The sequence below is a fragment of the Canis lupus genome, chromosome X, assembly GCF_003254725.2.
Source record: "Canis lupus dingo isolate Sandy chromosome X, ASM325472v2, whole genome shotgun sequence".
Lineage (NCBI taxonomy): Eukaryota > Metazoa > Chordata > Mammalia > Carnivora > Canidae > Canis > Canis lupus.
Window position 1 is genome coordinate 57222254 of NC_064281.1, and position 21958 is coordinate 57244211.

Here is a 21958-nt window from a genome sequence, read left to right on the forward strand (position 1 = left end):
TGCAGATTATTTCACATGACTGAACAGAAAAGGAGTTTTTATTCCAGTCTATAATTTTATATTCCCAACATTCCAACCCCCTTCTTATTTTCTAACATTAAGAAAACAGGAGGAGCAAGGAAACAGAATTCAAGTTACCAGAAACTTAATTGTGGTTCTGTTCTTCACACAATCATGGTGAAGTACTTACCAACCTGTTTTCAATTAAAAGTAAAGCACTGGTACTTGCCATATCCGGGGCCTTGTGATAGGTATAAAGTCCCTCCCAGCTTAAAAATTCTGGAATTAGGAGTATGAAGCAGTGGTGCTGGAAGTAACCGTTGGTATTAATTGAAGCCAAAACCTGAAAAGCAGGAAACTAGTACTTGAACCACTAACCAGTGTATATAATTTGGAGAATTATCTAGTTGTATTGTACACACTCTCTCAACTAAAAAGCACATCTGATGTTCAATGTCTGAGATTTGAAAAAAAATGAAATGTTTAGGAGAAAGTTTTACTGAATCTGAGGAACTCGCCTTTCTATGGTAGTGAAACTTGCCCTGTATCAGGTAAAGATCCTTATGAAATAGTTAATATAATTTTGAGACATCTAAAATAACCAGCTCTGTTAAAATTCTTTCTGGCATGCGAATATTAGACTTTCCCTCTCTGAATGGAATATTTCTTATTGTCTCCTACCCCTCTTATTTTTTCCATTCACTATGTAGTCGTCTATTACACAGAGGACTTTGTTTCTTTTCAAAGTTTAAAATTTGAGAACCATTGCTTCAAGAAACTCAGTATATCTTAAGCCATCATTTTCCCACCCCACATGGCTGTGCATTCCAGTTGCCCCATGATATCCTGACCCTGATATCACCACTCCAATATTTGGGGGTAATATTTCAAATCCTTGAGTCATTTTAACTATTCCTTTTCCTTGACTTGTCCGGTGCCATTCTGTCCCAGAATTATGTCATCAGATCTTTTGAAATGTATATTAGATTTATTGTCTCCATTTCTATTGGCACCACTGTAGTTTAGGTTGCCATCAACTCCTGCTTGAATTATTGCCACAGTCTGCCACCTCTCTCCCCTCCAATCCATTCTGCATGCTTGTGCCAAACTAATTTTCTTAAAACACAGTTTAATCATGTTGCTTTCCTGCTGAAAAACCTGCACTAGATCTTAATTAGGTCTGAGTTCTTATGCTCTCTTCCTCTAGCCTCAGAGGTCACTTCTAAACTTACCACTCCACTTGTGCTTTCTGCACCCTTCTCTTCCAGCCTCCTCCCAAATCTTGCTCCATCAGGCAGTCTCATCTCTCCAATATTACCTCTCTGCATCAGCCTATGAACATAGTTTCTTTCTTTAAAACAAAATAACACAAAGCCTCCCTAGACCTATGTTCCCATTTAGCTACTCTCTTGTCTTTCTTCCTTACCTCTCCAGATTTCTTAAGAGTAGCTACATTCACCATATCTGTGTCCACTTAACCCCTCTGTAACCTGGATTCTGCCATCATGATCACAGTCTAAGGGGTGGAGGAGAACTAGCCTTGTTAAGATCACCATGACCCTTTTGTTATTACATTAGTGGGCATTTCTCATTCCCTATCTTTCTGGTCCTCTCTGCTGTATATGACACTTATAATGACTCCCTCTTTTTTGGAGGCTTGTATTCCAGGGGTCACAAACACACAGGTAATACAGGTCACAGAAAGTGGTGTAACATGAGTAACGATGGGGCCTTAGTTGAACTGGAAGGTGGTATATATTGTGCCTAAAGATACTCAGATTCTGATTTTGTAAAAACATTTTGCCTGTCAAACAAACCTAGGAATTTCTTGGCCACTTCAATCTCCTGGCTCGCCCTGTATTTTTCTGGTGATTCTTTAACTCTCTCATTCATTGGCTTCTCTTATTCTCTTGACCATTGAATACTAGTGGTCTTCAAGGTTTTGTTCTCAACCTGCTCCTCTTCTTATTTCCTACTCTGCCTAGATGATCTCATCTCAATTCTCATGATTTCAATTTTCTGACATCTCCCAAATATTTATCTCTGTACAGACTTTGCTCAGACTTTCATCCGAGCTTCCTCACCTGACAGCCTACAGTCATCCTAAGTTCAGCATATTCAAAACAGAACTCATCCCTCTACACCTCCATCCCAACCCCCTCAAAAACTCCCCCCTATTTCTGTGTTTTCCATCTCAGTTAAATATTCTTCCACCTATCCCATTATTGATCCTTGGTTCCTCTTTCTCACTTATACTTAGTAACAAGTATTAATAATATATGACCTAAAAAATTCTTCTTTTCCTCCCTGCCAGCACTTCCCTGATTTGAGCCCCTTTCACCACCTTAACCAGTCAACTTGCCTTCATCCTTGTCATCTTCACATCCATTCCCCAGCCTACTACCAGATTGAGATACCCCTTTACTGCTTAAGACTATTCTGTGGTTTTCCCTTTACCCACAGGGTAGAATCTAAGCTCCATTACATGGCATATAGAACTGGATGCTGCCTATCTATCAGCGTAATCTTATGACATTCCCCCTTATGGCTCATGTTTTCCTGTTTGTAGCATGCTGTTTCTTATCTCTTTGCTGCTACTCAAACTGGGACCTCCAACTAGAATTTCAGTACCCACTGCCCTTACCCCAGGTCTCCATCTCCTACAAGTCTTCTCTACCCTCACTAAATTGTAATCTGCAATATAGCAGGAACAACTTTTAGTTCCCTCTGAATCCTCATTGCCTAGCACAGTGCATGCCCTGAAGTAGGTAGTTAATAAAAGTGAGTTGAAGGAATACAGGTTCACTTTAGTAACTCTCAATATTTTTATCATAATGCATGCTATATTTTAGGCCCCCAACAAATACCAGTTACTTGAATCATGCTGGAGAGTGAACTTGTGATTCTGAGGTAGGATCTATAGAGCTACAGTAATATCACCAGTCCCAGTGACGGGGGGTTATGGCATGGCCTTACCTCTGAAATCTTTGTTAAGATGTGAGAATATGCCTATCTGTATTATCTTAATATATTGGCTTTCTAGTTACCTTAACAAGATACTAATCTTTTAACATGGAATTAGTTATAAGTTTTGAAGAAGTAGAATGAGCTAACCACACTAATTGTAATTCTAGTGCTGAGATGATGAGGATGAATGGATATTTGGGGATTTTTTTTCCAAATAAAAAAATATATGACAAAATTAGCTCCACAGATAGGAGTTTATAGAAACAGACATAATAAAATGCCTCTTGGAAATATTAAGTATTTTAGAAATACTATACATATAATATAATGATATTATAATTATAATTTAGTGTCTATCACCTTTCTTCTTGATATTTCTAGGATAAATATTTGGATCCAATGTATTGAAATACAAGGAAAATTATATCTCATGAGATCTTTTATTTATAGGCATTATCACACTCTTTATATTGCTTAAAATATACAGGGGTGCCTGGGTGGCTCAGTCAGTTAAACATCTGCCATCAACTCAGGTCATGATCTCAGGGTCCTGGGATCAAGCCCTGTATCTGGCTCCCTGCTCTGCGGGGAGTCTGCTTCCCCCTCACCCTCTGCTACTCCCCACCACACTACCCCCACCTCTCGTGTGCACAAACACTCTCTCTCTCAAATAAATAAATAAAATCTCTTAAAAGAAAACCAACATAATTTACCCATGATAGTAGATCTGTATGCAAATTAGTAGAGATGATAGGTTACCAATTCTTATAAAATTGTCTCATTAAAATTAATCTATAAAAGGTAAAGTTATTCCATATAGAATTGAAAAAGATGGCCACATTTTCCAAAAAGTGCATTTCTGTAAAATTTAGACAGCAATTATTAGACTCTGGTTAGTGATACTTCTCAAGTCACTTAATGGAATGCCTGTTCTATAAAGTTATCTTTGAGGAATTACAGTGATGCATTGTTAATATATGTTTGTATATGGTAAATATTTTATAAGATTTTAGGCTTTCAGGGACGCCTGGGTGGCTGAGCGGTTGAGCGTCTGCCTTTGGCTCAGGGCATGATCCTGGGGTTGAGATCGAGTCCCACATCGGGCTCCTTGCTGGAGGCCTGCTTCTCCCTCTGTCTGTATGTCTGTCTGTCTGTCTCTCTCTCTCTGTATCTATCATGAATAAGTAAATAAAATTTCCTTTAAAAAAAGATTTTAGGCTTTCAGAATATTGAAGTCATGGTAACTTGCCATTTTACAGTGTGGCAAGACGTGATTGTTTTTATATAAAATATTAAAGAGATTTAACTATAATGTTTCTGAAAATATCTTTGAATTTTATGGCATAGACTTTCCTTTTTCATGGTATAGTAAATAAAGTTCAATGTATACACTTCAGAATCTCTACTATAAGTACATAATTTTCTAGTGAATTCGTGTTTCTTGTTGGCAGAATTTTACTATTTTTATCTGTTTTCTTAAACAACCTGAACACATAAGCTTTAATTTGTAAAGTGTTTTCAAAGACTAGTGTGTAGCCATTTCCAAAGGGATTAAAAACAATGGGGGGGGTGGTGTGGGGAGGGAGAGAGGAAGGAAGAGCAACTAAGAGGACCCATCCTTCTTTGCCTCAGTTTCCTTTACTCCAAAGAATCATCCAAGAAACTAAAAACTTAAAGCATTGAAGATACTTGACAAATAAAATACAGTCATTAGGAACCACCAGCTAGGACAGCTTCAAACACATAATAGTCTCTGTGTTTAATGAAGCCGATAAAATAGACAGTGTGAGAAGTTCCCAAGTGCCTATTTATCTAATGCTGAAAAACCCCCATATCTTGGCTAATGCCTATCACTAATCAGTAATGGGTAGATGATCTTCTCTAACCTCTGTGGACTCACAGTTCTTAATAGCTTGTTTATGAAACAGAGCTGAGGTGTTTATTCAGCAGCAGCCATTTCAACGTTTTCCTAGTAGGTATCAAGTGAAATGTTATGCCTAAGGTTATTTGAGTTAAGTATTCTTTTTAAGTGCTGAGTCTATAATGAAGAAAGATAAGAAAAAAATTCCTGGGATCCCTGGGTGGCGCAACGGTTTAGCGCCTGCCTTTGGCCCAGGGCGTGATCCTGGAGACCCGGGATCGAATCCCACATCGGGCTCCCGGTGCATGGAGCCTGCTTCTCCCTCTGCCTGTGTCTCTGCCTCTCTCTCTCTCTCTCTGTGACTATCATAAATAAATAAAAATTAAAAAAAAAGAAAAAAATTCCTGGTAGGCAAGAATAGGATTGCTACTGCCTTTTAGCCAAAATTATGAGAGTAAAGCCTAGTTTGCCTATATACCTTTTGAAATATAGACATGTATATAGCCTCTAAAGAAGTATTTTATCTTATTTTTTTAGGATTTTATTTATTTATTCATGAGAGACACAGAAAGAAAGAGAGGCAGAGACACACAGGCAGAGGGAAAAGCAGGCTTCATGCAGGGAGCCCAATGCAGGACTGGATCCGGGAACTCCGGGATCACACCCTGAGCCGAAGGCAGATGCTTAACTGCTGAGCCACCCAGGCATCCCTAAAGAAGTATTTTAAAAAGTAAAATGAGACTCTTACCATTTCTAATATAATTTTTATATTTTAGAAAAGACAATCCCTTTTTATATTAAAGAAGAAAATTAGTAATGTGAATATAGCAAGTATAGAGAACTTGTATACTGGCCTAAGCACTATGAAGAATACAGAAAAAAAGCAAAGTACAAGTTGCTTTAAAAAACTAACAGGAAAATTGCCTTTAAGATATTGCTATAGAGTAGCAAAGGATAATGGAAAATATTTTACTAGCTGTTGAATTGTATAGTACAGATTAGAAGCATCTGTGAGCATTCAGAGAAAGAAGGAATCCATAAAAGCTTGAGCATTCAAGTCATAACAGCAGGGGTTGGGACTTGACTTGAGCCTCAAAGGTTACATAGGATTTAAACTAGGGAGGGGAAGCAGGAGGAACCACCTGAGCAAAGACAACAGCCAATATGGCAGTTGCAGTGGAAGGGAAAGAATGAGTATGAGAACTATTTCAGAGAATCAAATCACAGGACTTGGGGCCACCTTAGAGCAAGTAAGGTACAAAAAATAGGAGAGAGGAGGTGCAAAACCAATACCAAGAGAGTTAAAGAGAGTCAGTGTACCATTGATAGGGATGAGAAATTTGAAAGGGTACTAGTTTCCAATAAAAAGATAACATTTAATTTTAGACATGTTTTGCTTGAGGTGGTATTGTTTTTAACAAGATATCGAAAAGAAAATTTTCAGTATGTAGTTAGAGACCAGAGAATGTTGGAAAATACAGAAGTAGAGATACAGATTTGATAGTCATCAGCATAGAAGTGCTGTCAAACTATAAAATATAGATGAGCTGTTAAAGTTCCTTTCGAAAGACAAGCAGATGACTAAAAGCTAAATTTTGGGGAAAGGCAAGAATGTTAGAGAGTGAAAGGATGGGAGAGAGAGTGTTAGGAAGGGAATGATCAACAGTGTGACAAAGCTGCAAAGTCAAGGAGAAAAGTTCTAGGAAGAGGATATAAAATTAAATAAGACATGATGAACTTGTCTTTCTGAATAAATTTAGTCAATAAGATTATTTTCAGTTAAAATGACAGCAACAAAGGGAAATTCTAAATGGGCAAGAAAGGAGAGAATATTAAGGAAGTGGAAACAGAGGAAAGTTCACTTGCTCAGTGCTAAATTCAAAGAGAATAGCAAACCTCAGAATTTTTAAAATAATAAAAATATTCTTTATGTTTTGAAGGATAGATCTGTCTATATCTTCTACATATTTGATACATAGTAAAAGAATGGCAGCCTGAAAAATCTATAATAGCAGCAATCTCCAAATGAGGTAGGAACATGGTTTTTTTTTATTAAGATATAATTACCATACAATGTTATATTAGTTTCAGGTGTACAATACTGTGGATCAACAAGTCTATACATTCTCAATACTCCTCAGGATAGGTGTACTCTTAATTCCCTTTATTCATTTTACCCATCCCCCACCCGCCTCCCCTCTGACAACCACCAGTTTCTTCTCTGTATTTAGCAGTCGATTTTTGGTTTGTCTCTTTTTTTTTTTTTTTCGTCATTTGTGATGTTTCTTAAATGCCACATATCAGTGAAATCATGTTGTCTTTGTCTGGCTGACTTATTTCACTTAGCATTAAACCCTCTAGGTCCATCCATGTTGCAAATTACAAGATTTTATCCTTTTTATTGGCTGAGTAATATTCCTGTGTGTGTGTAGCTTCTATCTTGGCTCTTAAAAATAATGCTACATTAAACAGGATGCGTGTATCTTTTCAAATTAATGGTTTTATTTTCTTTGGTTAAAGACCCAGTAGTGGAATTACTGGGTCACATGGTATTTCTATTTTTAATTTTATGAGGAACCTCCACACTGTTTTCCACAGTGGCTGTACCAGTTTGCATTCCCACCAACAGTGCATGAGGGTTCCTTTTACTCCACATCCTCACCAACACTTGTTATTTCTTATCACTTTGATTTTGGCCATTCTGACAAGTGTAAAGTAGTATTTCATTATAGTTTTAATTTGCATTTCCCTGAAGATTAGTGATGTTGACCATCTTTTCATGTGTCTGTTGACCATCTATATGTCTTCTTGGGAAAAATGTTCAAATTCTCTGCCCATTTTTAATCAGATTGTTTGTTTTCCTGGTGTTGAGTTATATAAGTTCTTATATATTTTGGATATTAACTCTTCATTGCAAATATCTTCTCCCACTCAGTAGGTTGCCTTTTAGTTTTTTGATGATTTCCTTTACTGTGTAAAAAAGCTTGTTATTTTGGTGTAGTCCCAATCATTTAATTTTGCTTATGTTTCCCTTACCAGAAGAGACAGACCTAAAAAAATTTATCTATGACCAATGTCAAAGAAATGACTGCTAGTGTTTTCATCCAGGAATTTTATGGTTTGGGGTCTCACATTTAGGTCTTTAATCCATTTTGATCATATTTTTGTATATAGTGTAAGAAAGTGATCTGGTTTCATTATTTTGCATGTAGCTGTCCAGTTTCCCAGCACCATGTGTTGAATAGTCTTTTTCTCATTGTATATTCTTACCTCCGTTGTTGGAGATTAATTGACCATAAAATCATGGGTTTACTTCCGTACTCTTATTCTTTTTTTATTTTATTTATTCATGAGAGAGACAGAGAGAAAGAGAGGCAAAGACACAGGCAGAGGGAGAAGCAGGCTCCATGCAGGGAGCCTAACGTGGGACTCGATCCTGGGTCTCCAGGATCACACCCTGGGCTGAAAGCGGTGCTAAACTGCTGAGCCACCCGGGCTGCCCTGGACTCTTATTCTTAACCTTTATCTATATGTCTATTTTTATGCCAGTACCATACCATTTTGATCAATACAGCTTTGTAGTATATCTTGAAATATGAGACTGTGATGACTCCAGTTTTTTTCTTTTTCAAGATTGCTTTGGCTATTCATGGCCTTTCATGGTTCCATACAAATCTTAAAATTATTTGTTTTAGTTCTGTGGAAAATGTCATTGATATTCTTTTAGGAATTGCATTAAATCTGTAGATTGCTTTGAGTAGTATGGACATTCTAACCATATTGGTTCTTCCAAGTTATGAGCATGAAATATATTTCCATTTGTTTATGTCATCTTCAAATTTCTTTCCCCAGTGTATCAATTTTCTGAGTATGGGGCATTCACCTCCTGGGTTAAGTTTATTCCTACCTATTTTTTTTTGGTGTATAGTAAATGGAATTATTTTTTTAATTCTCCTTCTGTTACTTTCATTATTAGTGTACACATGCAACAGATTTCGGCATATTAATTTTGTATCCTGTGACATTATTGAATTCATTAAGCAGTCCTAGTAGGTTTTTTTTTTCCTAGTAGGTTTTTGGTGAAGTTTTTAGGTTTTTCTATATATAATATATCATCTGCAAATAGATAAAGTTTTAAGTCTTGTTTACCAATTTGGTGTCTTCTATTTCTTATCTGATTTCTGTGGCTAGAACTTCTAGTTCTAGTTGTATATTGATTAAAGGTGATGAAAGTAGACATCCCTGTCTTGTTCCTGATCTTAGAGGAAAAGCTCTCAGTGTTTTACCACTGAGGATGATGTTTGCTGTGAGTTTTTCATACATGGCCTTTATTATGTTGAGGTATGTTCCCTCTAAACCTACTTTGTTGCCATTTTTTTATCATAAGGGGATGTTGTACTTTATCAAATGCTTTTCTGCATTTATTGAGATAATCATAGTTTTTATCCTTTCTCTTGCTGATGTGCTACATCACATTGATTGATTTGCAAACATTGAACCACATTTAAACATCCCTGGAAGAAATCCAAATTGATCATGGTGAATGATTTTTTTTTTAGGTATTGTTGGATTCAGTTTGCTATTATTTTATCAAGGATTTTTGCATCTATGTTCATCAAAGATATTGGCTTGTAGTTTTCTCTCCTTTTTGCAGTGTCTTTATCTGGTTTTGGCATCAGGGTAATACTTGCCTTGCAGAATAAATTTGGAAACTTTCCTTCATCCTCTCTCTTTTATAGTACTTTATGAAAAATAGATATTAACTTTTCTTTAAATTTTTTATATAATTCACCTGTGAATCCATCTAGTCTCAGACTTTTGTGTGTTGGGTTTTTTTTTTTTTTGATTACTGAATCCATTTTGTTGTTAGTAATTTGTTTGCCAAATTTTCTATTTCTTCCTGCTTCAGTTTCAGAAGGTTATATGTTTCTAGGAACTTATCCATTTCTTCTAGCTTGTCCCAACTTGTTGATAAATAATTTTTCATAATACTCTCTTATAAGCCTTTATATTTCAGTGGTGTCAGTTGTTATTTCTCCTCTTCATTTCTGGTTTTATTTAATTGTGCCTTCTCTCTTCCTATTTCTATGAGTATGGCTAAAGATTTATAAGTTTTCTTGATAAATCTGAATAAATCTGAAACCAACTAACCAATTTTCTTGATAAACCAAAAAACCAAATTCTGGTTTCAATGATTGCTTCCATTAATTTTTTAGACTCTTTTTTTTTTAATTCTGCTCATAACTGTTTTATTTCCTTCCTTCTATTGGCTTTGAGTTTTGTTCTTATTTTTCCAGATCCTTTAGGTATAAGGTTATATTGCTTATTTGAGATTTTCCTTGCTTCTTGAGGTGGGTCTGTATTGCTATAAACTTCCCTCCTAGAAAAGCTTTTGCTGCATCCCAAAGATTTGGACCACTACATTTTGATTTTCATTTTCTCAGTGTATTTTTTAAATTTTCTCTGATTTCTTGGTTTATCCCTTCAGTGTTTAGTAGCATGTTATTTGACCTCCATGTATTTGTATTCTTTCCAGATTTTTTCCTGTGATTGATTTCTAGTTTCATAACCTGTAGTCAGGAAAGATGCATGAGATGACTTTAATCTTTTTTAATTTTTTGAGACTATTCTTTGCCCTAACATGTAATCTATTCTGGAGAATGTTCCATATGCACTTGAAAAGAATGAATATTCCATTGTTATTGGATGGAATGTTCTGAATATTCCATCCAATAACAATGGAATATTCTGAATATATTTGTTAGGTCCATCTGGTCTAATGTGTCATTCAAAGCCACTGTTTCCCTATTGATTCTGTCTGGATGATCTATCCATTAATGTAAGGGGATGTTATAGTACCCCACTCTTGTATCACTGTCAACTTCTTCCTTTGTGTCTGTTGATAGTTGTATCAACTATCATGTATTGAGGTGCTCCCACATGAGGTGCACAAATATTTACAGTTGTTATAGCATCTTGTTGCTTTGTTCCCTTTACCATTATGTAGTTTCCTTTTTTGTCTCTTGCTACAGTCTTTGCTTTAATATCTATTTTGTTCAGTAGAACTATTGCTATCCCAGCTTTCGTTTCACTTCATTTGCATGATGAAAGTTTTTCCTTTCCTCCATTTTCAGTCTGCATGTGTCTCTAGGTCTGATGTTTGTCTCTTGTAGGCAGCATATAGATAGGTCTTGCTTTTTTATCCATTTAGTCATCCTTTGTCTTTTGATTGGAGCATTCACTCAATTTACATTCAAAGTAATTATTGTTAAGTGTGTACTTACTGCCATTTTATTACTTGTGTTATTATTGTTTTTGTAGTTCTTCTCTGTTCCTTTCTTGTCTTACTCTCTTCCCTTGTGATTTGGTAGCTTTCTTTAGTGATGTGCTTGGATTCTTTTCTTTATTTTTTGTGTACCTCTTACAGATACTTAATTTGTGGTTACTCTTAGGTTCATTTTTATATGTATATTTTTATTGGAGTTTGATTTGCCAGCATATAGTATAACACCCAGTGCTCATCCTGTCAAGTGCCCCCCTCAGTGCCCATCACCCAGTCACCCCATCCCTCTGCCCACCTCCCCTTCCACTACCCCTTGTTCGTTTCCCAGAGTTAAGAGTCTCTCATGTTTGGTCACCGTCTGATTTTTCCCACTCATTTTCCCCTATAATCCCTTTCACTATTTTTTATATTCCCCATATCAGTGAAACCATATAATGATTGTCCTTCTCCAATTGACTTACTTCACTCAGCATAATACCCTCCAGTTCCATCCATATCAAAGCAAATGGTGGGTATTCGTCATTTCTAATGGCTGAGTAATATTCCATTGTGTGTGTGTGTGTGTATATATATATATATATATATATATACACACACACACATCTTCTTTATTCATTCATCATTCGATGGACAACAAGGCGCCTTCCACAGTTTGGCTATTGTGGACATAGCTGCTATAAACATTGGGGTGCAGGTGTCTCAGCTTTTCACTGCATCTGTGTCTTTGGGGTACATCCCCAGCAGGACGATTGCTGGGTCATAGGGTAGCTCTATTTTCAACCCTCTGAGGAACCTCCACACAGATTTCTAGAGTGGCTATACCAGTTCACATTCCCACCAACAGTGCAAGAAGGTCCCCCTTTCTCCACATCCTCTCCAACATTTGTTGTTTCCTGTCTTATTAATTTTCACCATTCTCACTGGTGTGAGGTAGTATCTCATTGCGGTTTTTTTTTTAATTTATTTTTTATTGGTGTTCAATTTACCAACATACAGAATTACCCACAGTGCCCGTCACCCATTCACTCCCACCCTCCTCCCCTTCTACCACCCCTAGTTCGTTTCCCAGAGTTAGCAGTCTTTACGTTCTGTCTCCCTTTCTGATATTTCCCACACATTTCTTCTCCCTTCCCTTATATTCCCTTTCACTATTATTTATATTCCCCACATAAATGAGAACATATAATGTTTGTCCTTTTCCGACTGACTTACTTCACTCAGCATAAACCCTCCAATTCCATCCACGTTGAAGCAAATGGTGGGTATTTGTCATTTCTAATAGCTGAGTAATATTCCATTGTATACATAAACCACATCTTCTTTATCCACTCATCTTTCGATGGACACCGAGGCTCCTTCCACAGTTTGGCTATTGTGGCCATTGCTGCTATAAACATCAGGGTGCAGGTGTCCCGGCGTTTCATTGCATCTGTATCTTTGGGGTAAATCCCCAACAGTGCAATTGCTGGGTCGTAGGGCAGGTCTCATTGTGGTTTTGATTTGTATTTCTCTGATGGCAAGTGATACGGAGCATTTTCTCATGCGCTTCTTGGCCATGTGTATGTCTTCTTTGGTGAAATCTCTGTTCATGTCTTTTGCCCATTTCATGATTGGATTGTTTCTTTGCTGTTGAGTTTAATAAGTTCTTTATAGATCTTGGATACTAGCCCTTTATCTGATATGTCATTTGCAAATATCTTCTCCCATTCTGTAGGTTGTCTTTTAGGTTTGTTGACTATTTCTTTTGCTTTGCAGAAGCTTTTTATCTTGATGAAGTCCCAATAATTCATTTTTGCTTTTGTTTCCCTTCCCTTCGTAGATGTATCTTGCAAGAAGTTGCTGTGGCCAAGTTCAAAAAGGGTGTTGCCTGTGTTCTCCTCTAGGATTTTGATGGATTCTTGTCTTACATTTAGATCTTTCATCCATTTTGAGTTTATCTTTGTGTATGGTGTAAAAGAATGGTCTAGTTTGATTCTTCTGCACATGGCTGTCCAGTTTTCCCAGGACCAATTATTGAAGAGACTGTCCTTTTTCCAGTGGATAGTCTTCCCTGCTTTGTCAAATATTAGTTGATGATAGAGTTGAGGGTCCATTTCTGGGTTCTTTATTCTGTTCCATTGATCTATGTGTCCTTTTTTGTGCCAGTACCACACTGTCTCGATTCAGGTTTGTAGTACGACCTGAAATCTGGCATTGTGATGCCCGCGGCTCTGGTTTTCTTTTTCAATCTTCCCCTGGCTATTGGGGGTCTTTTCTGATTCCACACAAATCTTAAGATGATTTGTTCCAACTCTCTGAAGGAAGTCCATGGTATTTTGAGAGGGATTGCAGTGAATGTATAAATTGCCCTGGGTAGCATAGACATTTTCACAATATTGATTCTTCCAATTGATGAGCATGGAATATTTTTCCATCTATTTGTGTCTTCCTCAATTTCTTTCAGAAGTGTTCTGTAGTTTTTAGGGTATAGATCCTTTACCTCTTTGGTTAGGTTTATTCCTAGGTATCTTATGCTTTTGGGTGCAATTGTAAGTGGGATTGACTCCTTAATTTCTCTTTCTTCATAATTAGTTTTTGAAAAAAAATTTCTGAGTATTAGGTTTCTTGTATGTAAGAGGGGTTGACTATCATTCTTGCAGGATTGCAAACATTAGAAGTAATATATTTATCGAGCACAGTGTCTAACCCATAGTAAGTGGATAGTTACTGGTAACCATTACTATTACTGCCTACATCACCAGGAGTTCTCAATAAATAATCCTGTTTTCTTCATTTTTGCTCACCACCTGTCAACCCCTATACAATACTACACTATACTATAAAATTATTGTCACTGTGATATATCATCTAAGATGCAGGAAATGGCCTTTATTATTACTACTGAAACCAACAAGTAGGTGAATTGAAGGCTTATGAAATTAATCTTGAGTTCTGAAAACACATGGCAATGAGCTTACTTGAGTCAGAGCTTTCAAGGCTGAGACCCGTTTTCTTGAAACAACTTGAGTGAAAGCCATTTGTAAAGACCACCTTTGAGTATCTGAATACTAACTGATGATAAGTGTTTCAGCTACAGTTCCAAAGTTTAAATTAGTTTTATTAGAAAAATTTTCATATATACATTAAAGTAGAAACAATAGTGTCATCCAGTCGTATATACTACCAATCAGTCAGATCTATAGTTATCAACAAAAATGGGTTTTAACAGAAACATTCAGTCAAAAATCTTATTTCCAGCTCTGATTTGTGATTATTTAATCCCACGTCATTCGTGGATAGCAGTTAGAATCCTACTTTAACATTTGCATCATAAGTTTCTTTGACTGTTAATTCAGATTAATAGTCAAAGATTTGTTTTCTGTAAAAAACATAAAATTATTTTTAGGACATGTTTTTAAATCACCACATCAAAAGAAAAATGCATAGCTTTTTTATTTAAAAAGGGAGAGAAGTAAAGAGTTAAATATGCTGGGTAGAATATATTTTGTTCTTTGTTTTTAAGGTTTGGCTTGAGCAACAAGTTTGATACTGAATTTCCCTCAGTTCTAACAGGGAAGGTAAGTGAGAATTTACTTTGTGCTTTTCAATTCTAAAAGCATTGTTTTATAGCTTATTCCGTGTTAGGACAAATGCTTTGGCTCCCTGGTAATGTTGGTAATAAGAGACCAGGGTACTTGGAGGCTGTGTCAGTGACTGAAAGCTGTCACCATGACCAGTTATCTTGTTCATTGTCCATGAATGCCAACCACTATTTGCTTATCTGTTCAGATTTTCCAGTGTTGCCTTTATTCTAAGCACTAGTAGCTGTAATTGTTTTCATTTGGGTCAGTAATCCCAATGTTTTTAGAGTTAACAAAAGTTATAATTGTTTAACTTTGTATCACTCTATTATTTTTAAAGTGTCCTGCAATAGAAGTCAAAAGAATCAAATGTTTAGTTAGGAGTTGGTCTGCCTTTTAGATAGCTTGAGTTTCTAGAATTGGACTTGCTACTTTTCTATTCCCTGGTTCCTCTACATTCAACAGTATCTTCAAACTTGAGGTTCAATGTTACCAGACTTCCTAGGATTTGAAACTGTTTGGAAAATCCTCTTATAACAGTAATGCTAACTTCTAAGCCCAAAGGAAAATACTTTGACTAAGACAAAAAGTTATTTACACGTGTTTGTTACTTGAGGAAATATAGAAGAAAGAGAAAAGGCATTATATTACAAAATACTAATTTCCAAATGGTTAATAGCTGAAATGATGTTTTGGAGTTAAAAGAAATTAACTTTTTGTATTTTGAAGCCTGTAATTTAATATTGTTCTGTTCAATTTTAGTACTAGAATAATGCTGCTTGTCAGAATGGATTTTAGTTGTATTTTAAAATTATTCCATTCCCTAAAGGGCTTTTATGCAACTTATTGTTAATTTTTCTCATAATGTTAGTAAGAAATGCAAGGTGCAAATCAGTGTCTCTGGTATGTGTAATAAAGGAGAGAAATAAGCACATATTAATGTGTAAAGAAGTTGTAGAAGGCTATACATGGAACTAAATAAAAGTGGTTACCTTGATGGGAGAAGGGGAATGAGATAGATGGAGGCAAGGGTAAGGATGACACCATTTTTGGAGTATCTTTTAGTAATGTTTTGATTTTTCAACCATGTCACTATGTTACCAATTCAAACCTTAATTTAATTTGTCCTCTCATTCCAAACTCTGAGAATGGGATAAAATACATCTAATATTGACTCTTTTTGGTCATGATATATTTTCCAGCTGCTTGCTTTTCACTTTTGGCCTAATCCCAATCTTCTCCCCAGCCTTATTCAGAAGTAGATGGGGAGAGAAATATAGCAGAGCTATTTCTTTTCATGAGAATTATCATTAAAATTATAAGAAATTCTATTTTATTTAATCATGAAAGGTATTTTATACTTTATTTGCTTCCTTTACCATCTGAAAAATGGGAGCAAGCAAGAGACACTATAGAGTAGTTAAACTTTGAAATCAGTTCTGGGTTGGAATACAAGGTCTATCACTTACTGGCTTTGTGGCCTGGAGCAAGCCACTTCTTTGAGCCTCAGTTCTTTTTTTTTTGAGCCTCAATTCTTAAGTGAAAAATAGAGATGAAGATAACAGTACCTCACTTCTTGTAAGTGTTAAATGAAAGAGCATGTATAAAACTAATATATTGTCAGGTACTTATTAGCTTCCCAGTATAAATTTGTGGTTGCTATTGACCACTTTTCACCAGTATATCTCAGTTTCATCCTGATTATTTCTCTAATTTTTTTCTTTCCAGTTTTCAATTTTTAGCTGTTTTTGCTTCTTTTACATTATCTGAGAAACAGTTTATTCACTGGTCCCATCAGTAGTTTATCCTTTTAACTGTTGACCTTTTCTCTCTTTCCTAAAGTATAATGTTAAATCATTCCATATAATAAGCGAGTGGAAATACTCCCTGGCTACGTTCACAGAAAATATATGTCCATTTACCTTTTTAGAATACAAAGAGCCCTCATAAAGAGGTTTTGGCCTCACTCTCTACAATGTTCTACCTTCCTATCCTGATTATTTAGAATAATTTGCCAAGGGAAGCAGCAGTTCAAACTTAGATTTGTTTTATATGAATTAATCATAAATGTTTTCTCCAACAGAAAAAAATAGCTGTGGAAAAATCTCTTGAATAATAATGTGTTGGTGGAAAGGTGACAAATTCAATATTAAAGAAAATGTGAATTAAAACATCTCCAATAGAAAATATGTTTCCCTGGTACAGCTGCATGTGTTGTCTGGGCAGTTACATTCAGTTTTAATACTGGTTTGTTTTTTAAAAGTTTGAATTACATGGGATGCCTGAGTGGCTCAGCAGTTGAGCATCTCCTTCAGCTCAGGGCATGACCCCAGAATCCCGGGATCGAATCCCACATCAGGTTCCTTGCATGGAGCCTGCTTCTCCCTCTGCCTGTGTCTCTGCTGCTCCCTCTCTCTGTCTCTCATGAATAAATAAATAAAATCTTTTTTAAAAAAGTTTGAATTACAAGCCCATAGAATTCTAGAAAATGAATAATCAAAAAGAAAAACTGTTCCCAGGATCCCTGGGTGGCTCAGTGGTTAAGCTTCTGCCTTTGGCTCAGGTCATGACCCTGGGATCTGGGATCGAGTCCTGCATCGGGCTCCCTGCATGCAGCCTGCTTCTCCCTCTACCTATGTCTCTGACTCTCTCTCTATCTCTCATGAATAAACAAAATCTTTTTTTAAAAAAAAGAAAGAAAATCAGTTCCCAAGCACAAAATTTATCCATCTTTGAAATTGGCCAGTTTTATATGCCCAAAAAATATTCAGAATATTCCTTCATACTTCTTCATTTCTTTACAAGCCTTCTAAAACTAAAAACTCCACCATTGCAAAAGATAATACATTTTTTTTTAGAACTAGAATAAGAATATTAAGCTGCTTTTGGTATGCATTTACAAGACGTAAGTGATCTGAATGTGAGATGTTCTTAAAGATATCCTTTATTTTCAGGTGACCATTTCTGTAGTACATATCAATGATTGGATATTTATTCTAGTGTGCATTATTTAAAGTGGATGAGAATTCTCATATATTAAATGAGGCACAAATGACACTATGATATTATCTTAGTTTAGTTTTTAGTGATGAAAACAACACTAAAAGGAATGCTGAAAGTCTGACTTTTAAGTCACATGGTGATAACATTAGCTTTATTCATTTTTCTCTTTAATGAAACAGTTTTTGTCTATTACACACTGTTGTATTTGTATAGGTTACTATGAATTATCAAAATGCTTCTCTGATAACTGGGGGAAGGGGCAAGAAGAATTACATTAACCAGGAAAAAAAGCTAAAAGGAGGGTCTGAATTCCAAACTTAGCAACCTTTGTGTAAAATATTTAAAAATGAATAAATGCAGTATCTAAAATAGAAAAATATATCTACCTTTTACAAAATCAGTCTTCTGGCATGAATGGGATTCTAAGTAGCTTTTATGCCTAACTAAACAGTATTCCACAGAGTTAATTCTGAAAATGTAAAGCCATTTTGACAAACTGTGGCTCAGTATTAATCTTGTGCTTCTTATGTGTTAATGTTTCTAATACAAATAAAAAGTTAACCTTTTGTATCAAGTGCAGTAAAGATTGTTTCACTAAAGATAAGTCTTCCTATCATGATAGGGTATATCAATCAGGTGCATACACATAGATTATGGTGAACAGAAAATGAAAGAACCACAGAACTTTAGAAGAAATAAAAGCTTCCAACCCTCAGCTTGAAACAATTAAATGGTATTATGAGGAGATGGGTGTGCAGTGTTGGAGGAACCCTAAGCCATAAAATCGACCATTACTATTGTGACCCAATATGACAGGTGATTGATAGGGTTGTGTTCCTCATGATTGGAAGAGGCAAACAGTCTTGCTGGGTTTTGCTTATATTTTCTTCTGTCTGCAGAGTCTCTTGTATCCTGCTATAAAATATTATGACCCTTTCCCCTACCTTTATGATGTGGCTTGCTTCTTTCTTTCCAAGAAAGTCAAAAGGAATTAAATTTTTCTTTACAACCTGCCATTCAACTAGAAGGTAAAAGGCTCCCATTCAGCTTTCATTACTAAAGATACTGAGTTATGTGGAAGTAAATGAGTAAAACCCTGATTCCACAGTTAACTAAACATTTTTTTCACAATGTTTAAAATTAGGAATTAACCAATTCTCATTTCTAATGCCCTCATCATCTGTTTTATAACTTTTACTGTTATTCAAATACAGATTTTTTTTCCCAAAGACAATCCTGGCCTCCTTTTTAAAAAGGCAAAATGCAGATTTTATTTTATTGTTTGAAGTTCTAGAAGTTTTCCTTCCAATATGTTTATCTTATGACTTCAAAAAACTTGAATTCTCATTTTTAGTAACTTCAGTATTGTAGTTTTTAGTTTTCCCATGGTAATAGAGTACTAATTGATATGATTATGTGTTAAAGGTGGAAAGTATTAGCAGGAAAGAAGGAAAATTGCCACATTCTGTAAAACCGTTGGTTATTTCCAGAAGCATGTAATAAAAGAAAAAAATAGCAAATTTTACATACCTTGGTATATATTTTATTAATAATATTTTAACAAAAAACAAGTTTTTACTTTTTAAACTGATTCATTTCTGGCTTTAGCCTCCCTCTTTTATTTATCTGTGCTTATACACTTCCAAATAAATATTCTAAGTAAAAATTTTACTTTTTAAATAAAAATTTAAATTTTAATTATAAGCACTTAAATTTGTGAGTGCACAGATTCAGTAATTTTATGATTTATGTGAGTTTACATAAAAATTTACCATATTTTAAAAACGTGTGTGTTTCTGGACACACAATTTAAAAAGAATCAATAGTAATGTTATATTACAAATTAGAGCTAAATATATAAATATGTTTTCCTTATTTTAATTTCTATTTGGTTGCCAAGTAATTGACTAGGAAAAAAGTTGAATATCACTGTCTGAGAGGTAAATCTTGATTGCAACCTGGCACCTTTTTTTTTTTTAAGGACATATCTTTTAAACTCCTCTAAAGAATTGAAGAACTGAAGAGCATTGAATTTGCATGCAAAATGTAGCTGATTGACCATCATGGGCCATGCCCACATATGTACCTCTCTGGACACTTTCCATTGCCTCCAGGTGCCATTGCACACCTGCCCAGCCAGGTGCCCTCAGGTGCCTTTGCACACTGCACTCAGTTGTGCTCCCCTAGCAGTCCTCCTGCACTGTGCCCAACCAAACACCCTCAGCCACCATCACACATCATACCCAGCCTTGTGCCCTTGGCCACCCTGGTTGAAGCCCACAGCTGCCACGGTGCTTCGAGGGGATCCAGCATAGGACTAGTGATCCAGCACAAATTTTGCTAACACTGTCCCTCTGCTCCCAAGTTCCCCAGTAGACACAACCTCCCAGAGCTGGCCTGCTGGATCCCACAGAGAGTAAGCACAGCCACAACAGGGAGAGAGTCAGTGCAGATGCACTAAAAGGAAAACTGAATCAGATGAAACAGCAGGGCATAACAACACACATAGGATACTCTACTGAAGGGCCAGGTTCTGGTAAACAGGGGACACTGCACTCCAGGGCACTCCAGGACCTCTTCTTCATAAAATCACTACTTTCAAGAACAGAAGAAACAACTGACTTTCTTAACACACAGAGACACAGAGAGGCAGACAAAATGAGGAGACAGAGAAATTTATCTGAAATGAAAAAACAGGACAAGGCCATAACCAGAGACCTAGGCCAAACAGATGTAAGTAACATGCCTGATAGAGAACAGTGGTCATAAGGATACTCACTGGGCTTGAGAAAAAAGTGGAGGACATGAGTGAGACCCTTAACACAGAGGTAAAGATTAACATAGCAGAGATAAAGGGCACAATATAAATGAAATGAGAAACACACTTAATGGAATGAACAAAAGATAGAAGAAGCAGAGAAATGAATTAGTGACCTAGAAGACAAAGTAATGAAAATTAATCAAGCTGAATAAAGGAGAAAAGAATTATGCAAAATGAGAATAAACTGAGGGAACTCAGTGACTACATCAAATGTAACAGCATCCATATTATAGGAATCCCAGAAAAACAAGAAGAGAAAAGCAGAAAGTTTATTTGAGGAAATAAGAGCTGAAAATTTCCCTCATCTGGGGAAGGAAAGAGATATCCAGATCCAGGAGGCACAGAGAACACCCAGCATAATCAACAAAAGCAGACCAACACACAGACACTTCGTAATTAAATTTGCAAAATATTGTGATAAAGAAAAAATTTTAAAAGCAGTAAGACAAAAGAAGTCGTCATTAAATTACAAAGGAAAACCCATAAAGGTACCTGCAGATCTCTCCACAGAAACTTTGCAAGCCAGAAGAAATAGCATGATATATTCAAAGTGCTGAATGAGAATCTGCAGCCAACAATACTGTATCCATCTAGGCTATCATTCAGAATACAGGGGGAGAGAAAGAGTTTTCCAGACAAGCAAAAACTAAAGGAGTTCATGACCACTAAATCAGCTCTGTAAGAAATATTAAAGGGACTCTTTGAGTAGAGAGACCAAAAGTGACAGTATAGAGGTAGGAAACACAAAAGCAATAAAAATGAATTTTCCTGCAACATGTCAAGGAACTCACAAAAATGATATAAAATAAAATAACATATACCTAAAAAGTGGAGAGGACAAGAGAAAAGAATGTGTTCAAACTTAAATGACCATCAACAGTATAGATTGCTATATGCAGAAGAGGTTACATACAAACCTAACTAACCATATCTCAAAAACCACTAATAGATATGTGAAGAATAAAGAGAAAGAAATCCAAATGTATCACTAAAGAAAATAAGCAAAGCATGAAAAAAGACAAGAAAGGATCAGAGAAAATCTTCAGAATCAACCACAAAACAAGTAACAAAATGGCAATAAGCATGTATGTATCAATAATTACGTTGAATGTAAATGGACTAAATGCTGCAAACAGAAGACATAGGGTGACACAATGGGTTAAAAAAAAAGGGGGGGGCCAGGCAGCCTGGGTGGCTCAGCAGTTTAGCGCCGCCTATGGCCCAGGGAGGGCATGAACCTGGAGACCTAGGATCGAGTCCCACATCAGGCTCCCTACATGGAGCCTGCTTCTCCCTCTGACTGTGTCTCTGCCTCTCTCTGTCTGTGTTTCTCATGAATAAATAAATAAAATCTTTAAAAAAAGAAAAAAGACCTGTCTATTTGCTCTCTACGAGAGGCCCATATAAGGGGGCAGGGCAAGATGATGGAGCAGTAGGGTCCCTAAGTCACCTGTCCCCACCAA

At 36.1% G+C, this 21958-nt stretch overlaps 1 protein-coding gene across 5 annotated transcripts in view; it reads left to right on the plus strand.

Annotated features, from left to right (window-relative positions):
* CHIC1 (cysteine rich hydrophobic domain 1) overlaps nucleotides 1-21958 on the plus strand; it is a 75079-nt gene that overhangs the window by 1935 nt on the left and 51186 nt on the right. For all 5 annotated transcript variants that reach the window (XM_025466212.3, XM_025466211.3, XM_049107194.1 and 2 more), the window contains exon 2: nucleotides 14614-14668. In XM_025466212.3, the coding sequence (XP_025321997.1) occupies nucleotides 14614-14668 (55 nt within the window). The remainder of the gene's footprint in view (nucleotides 1-14613; nucleotides 14669-21958) is intronic.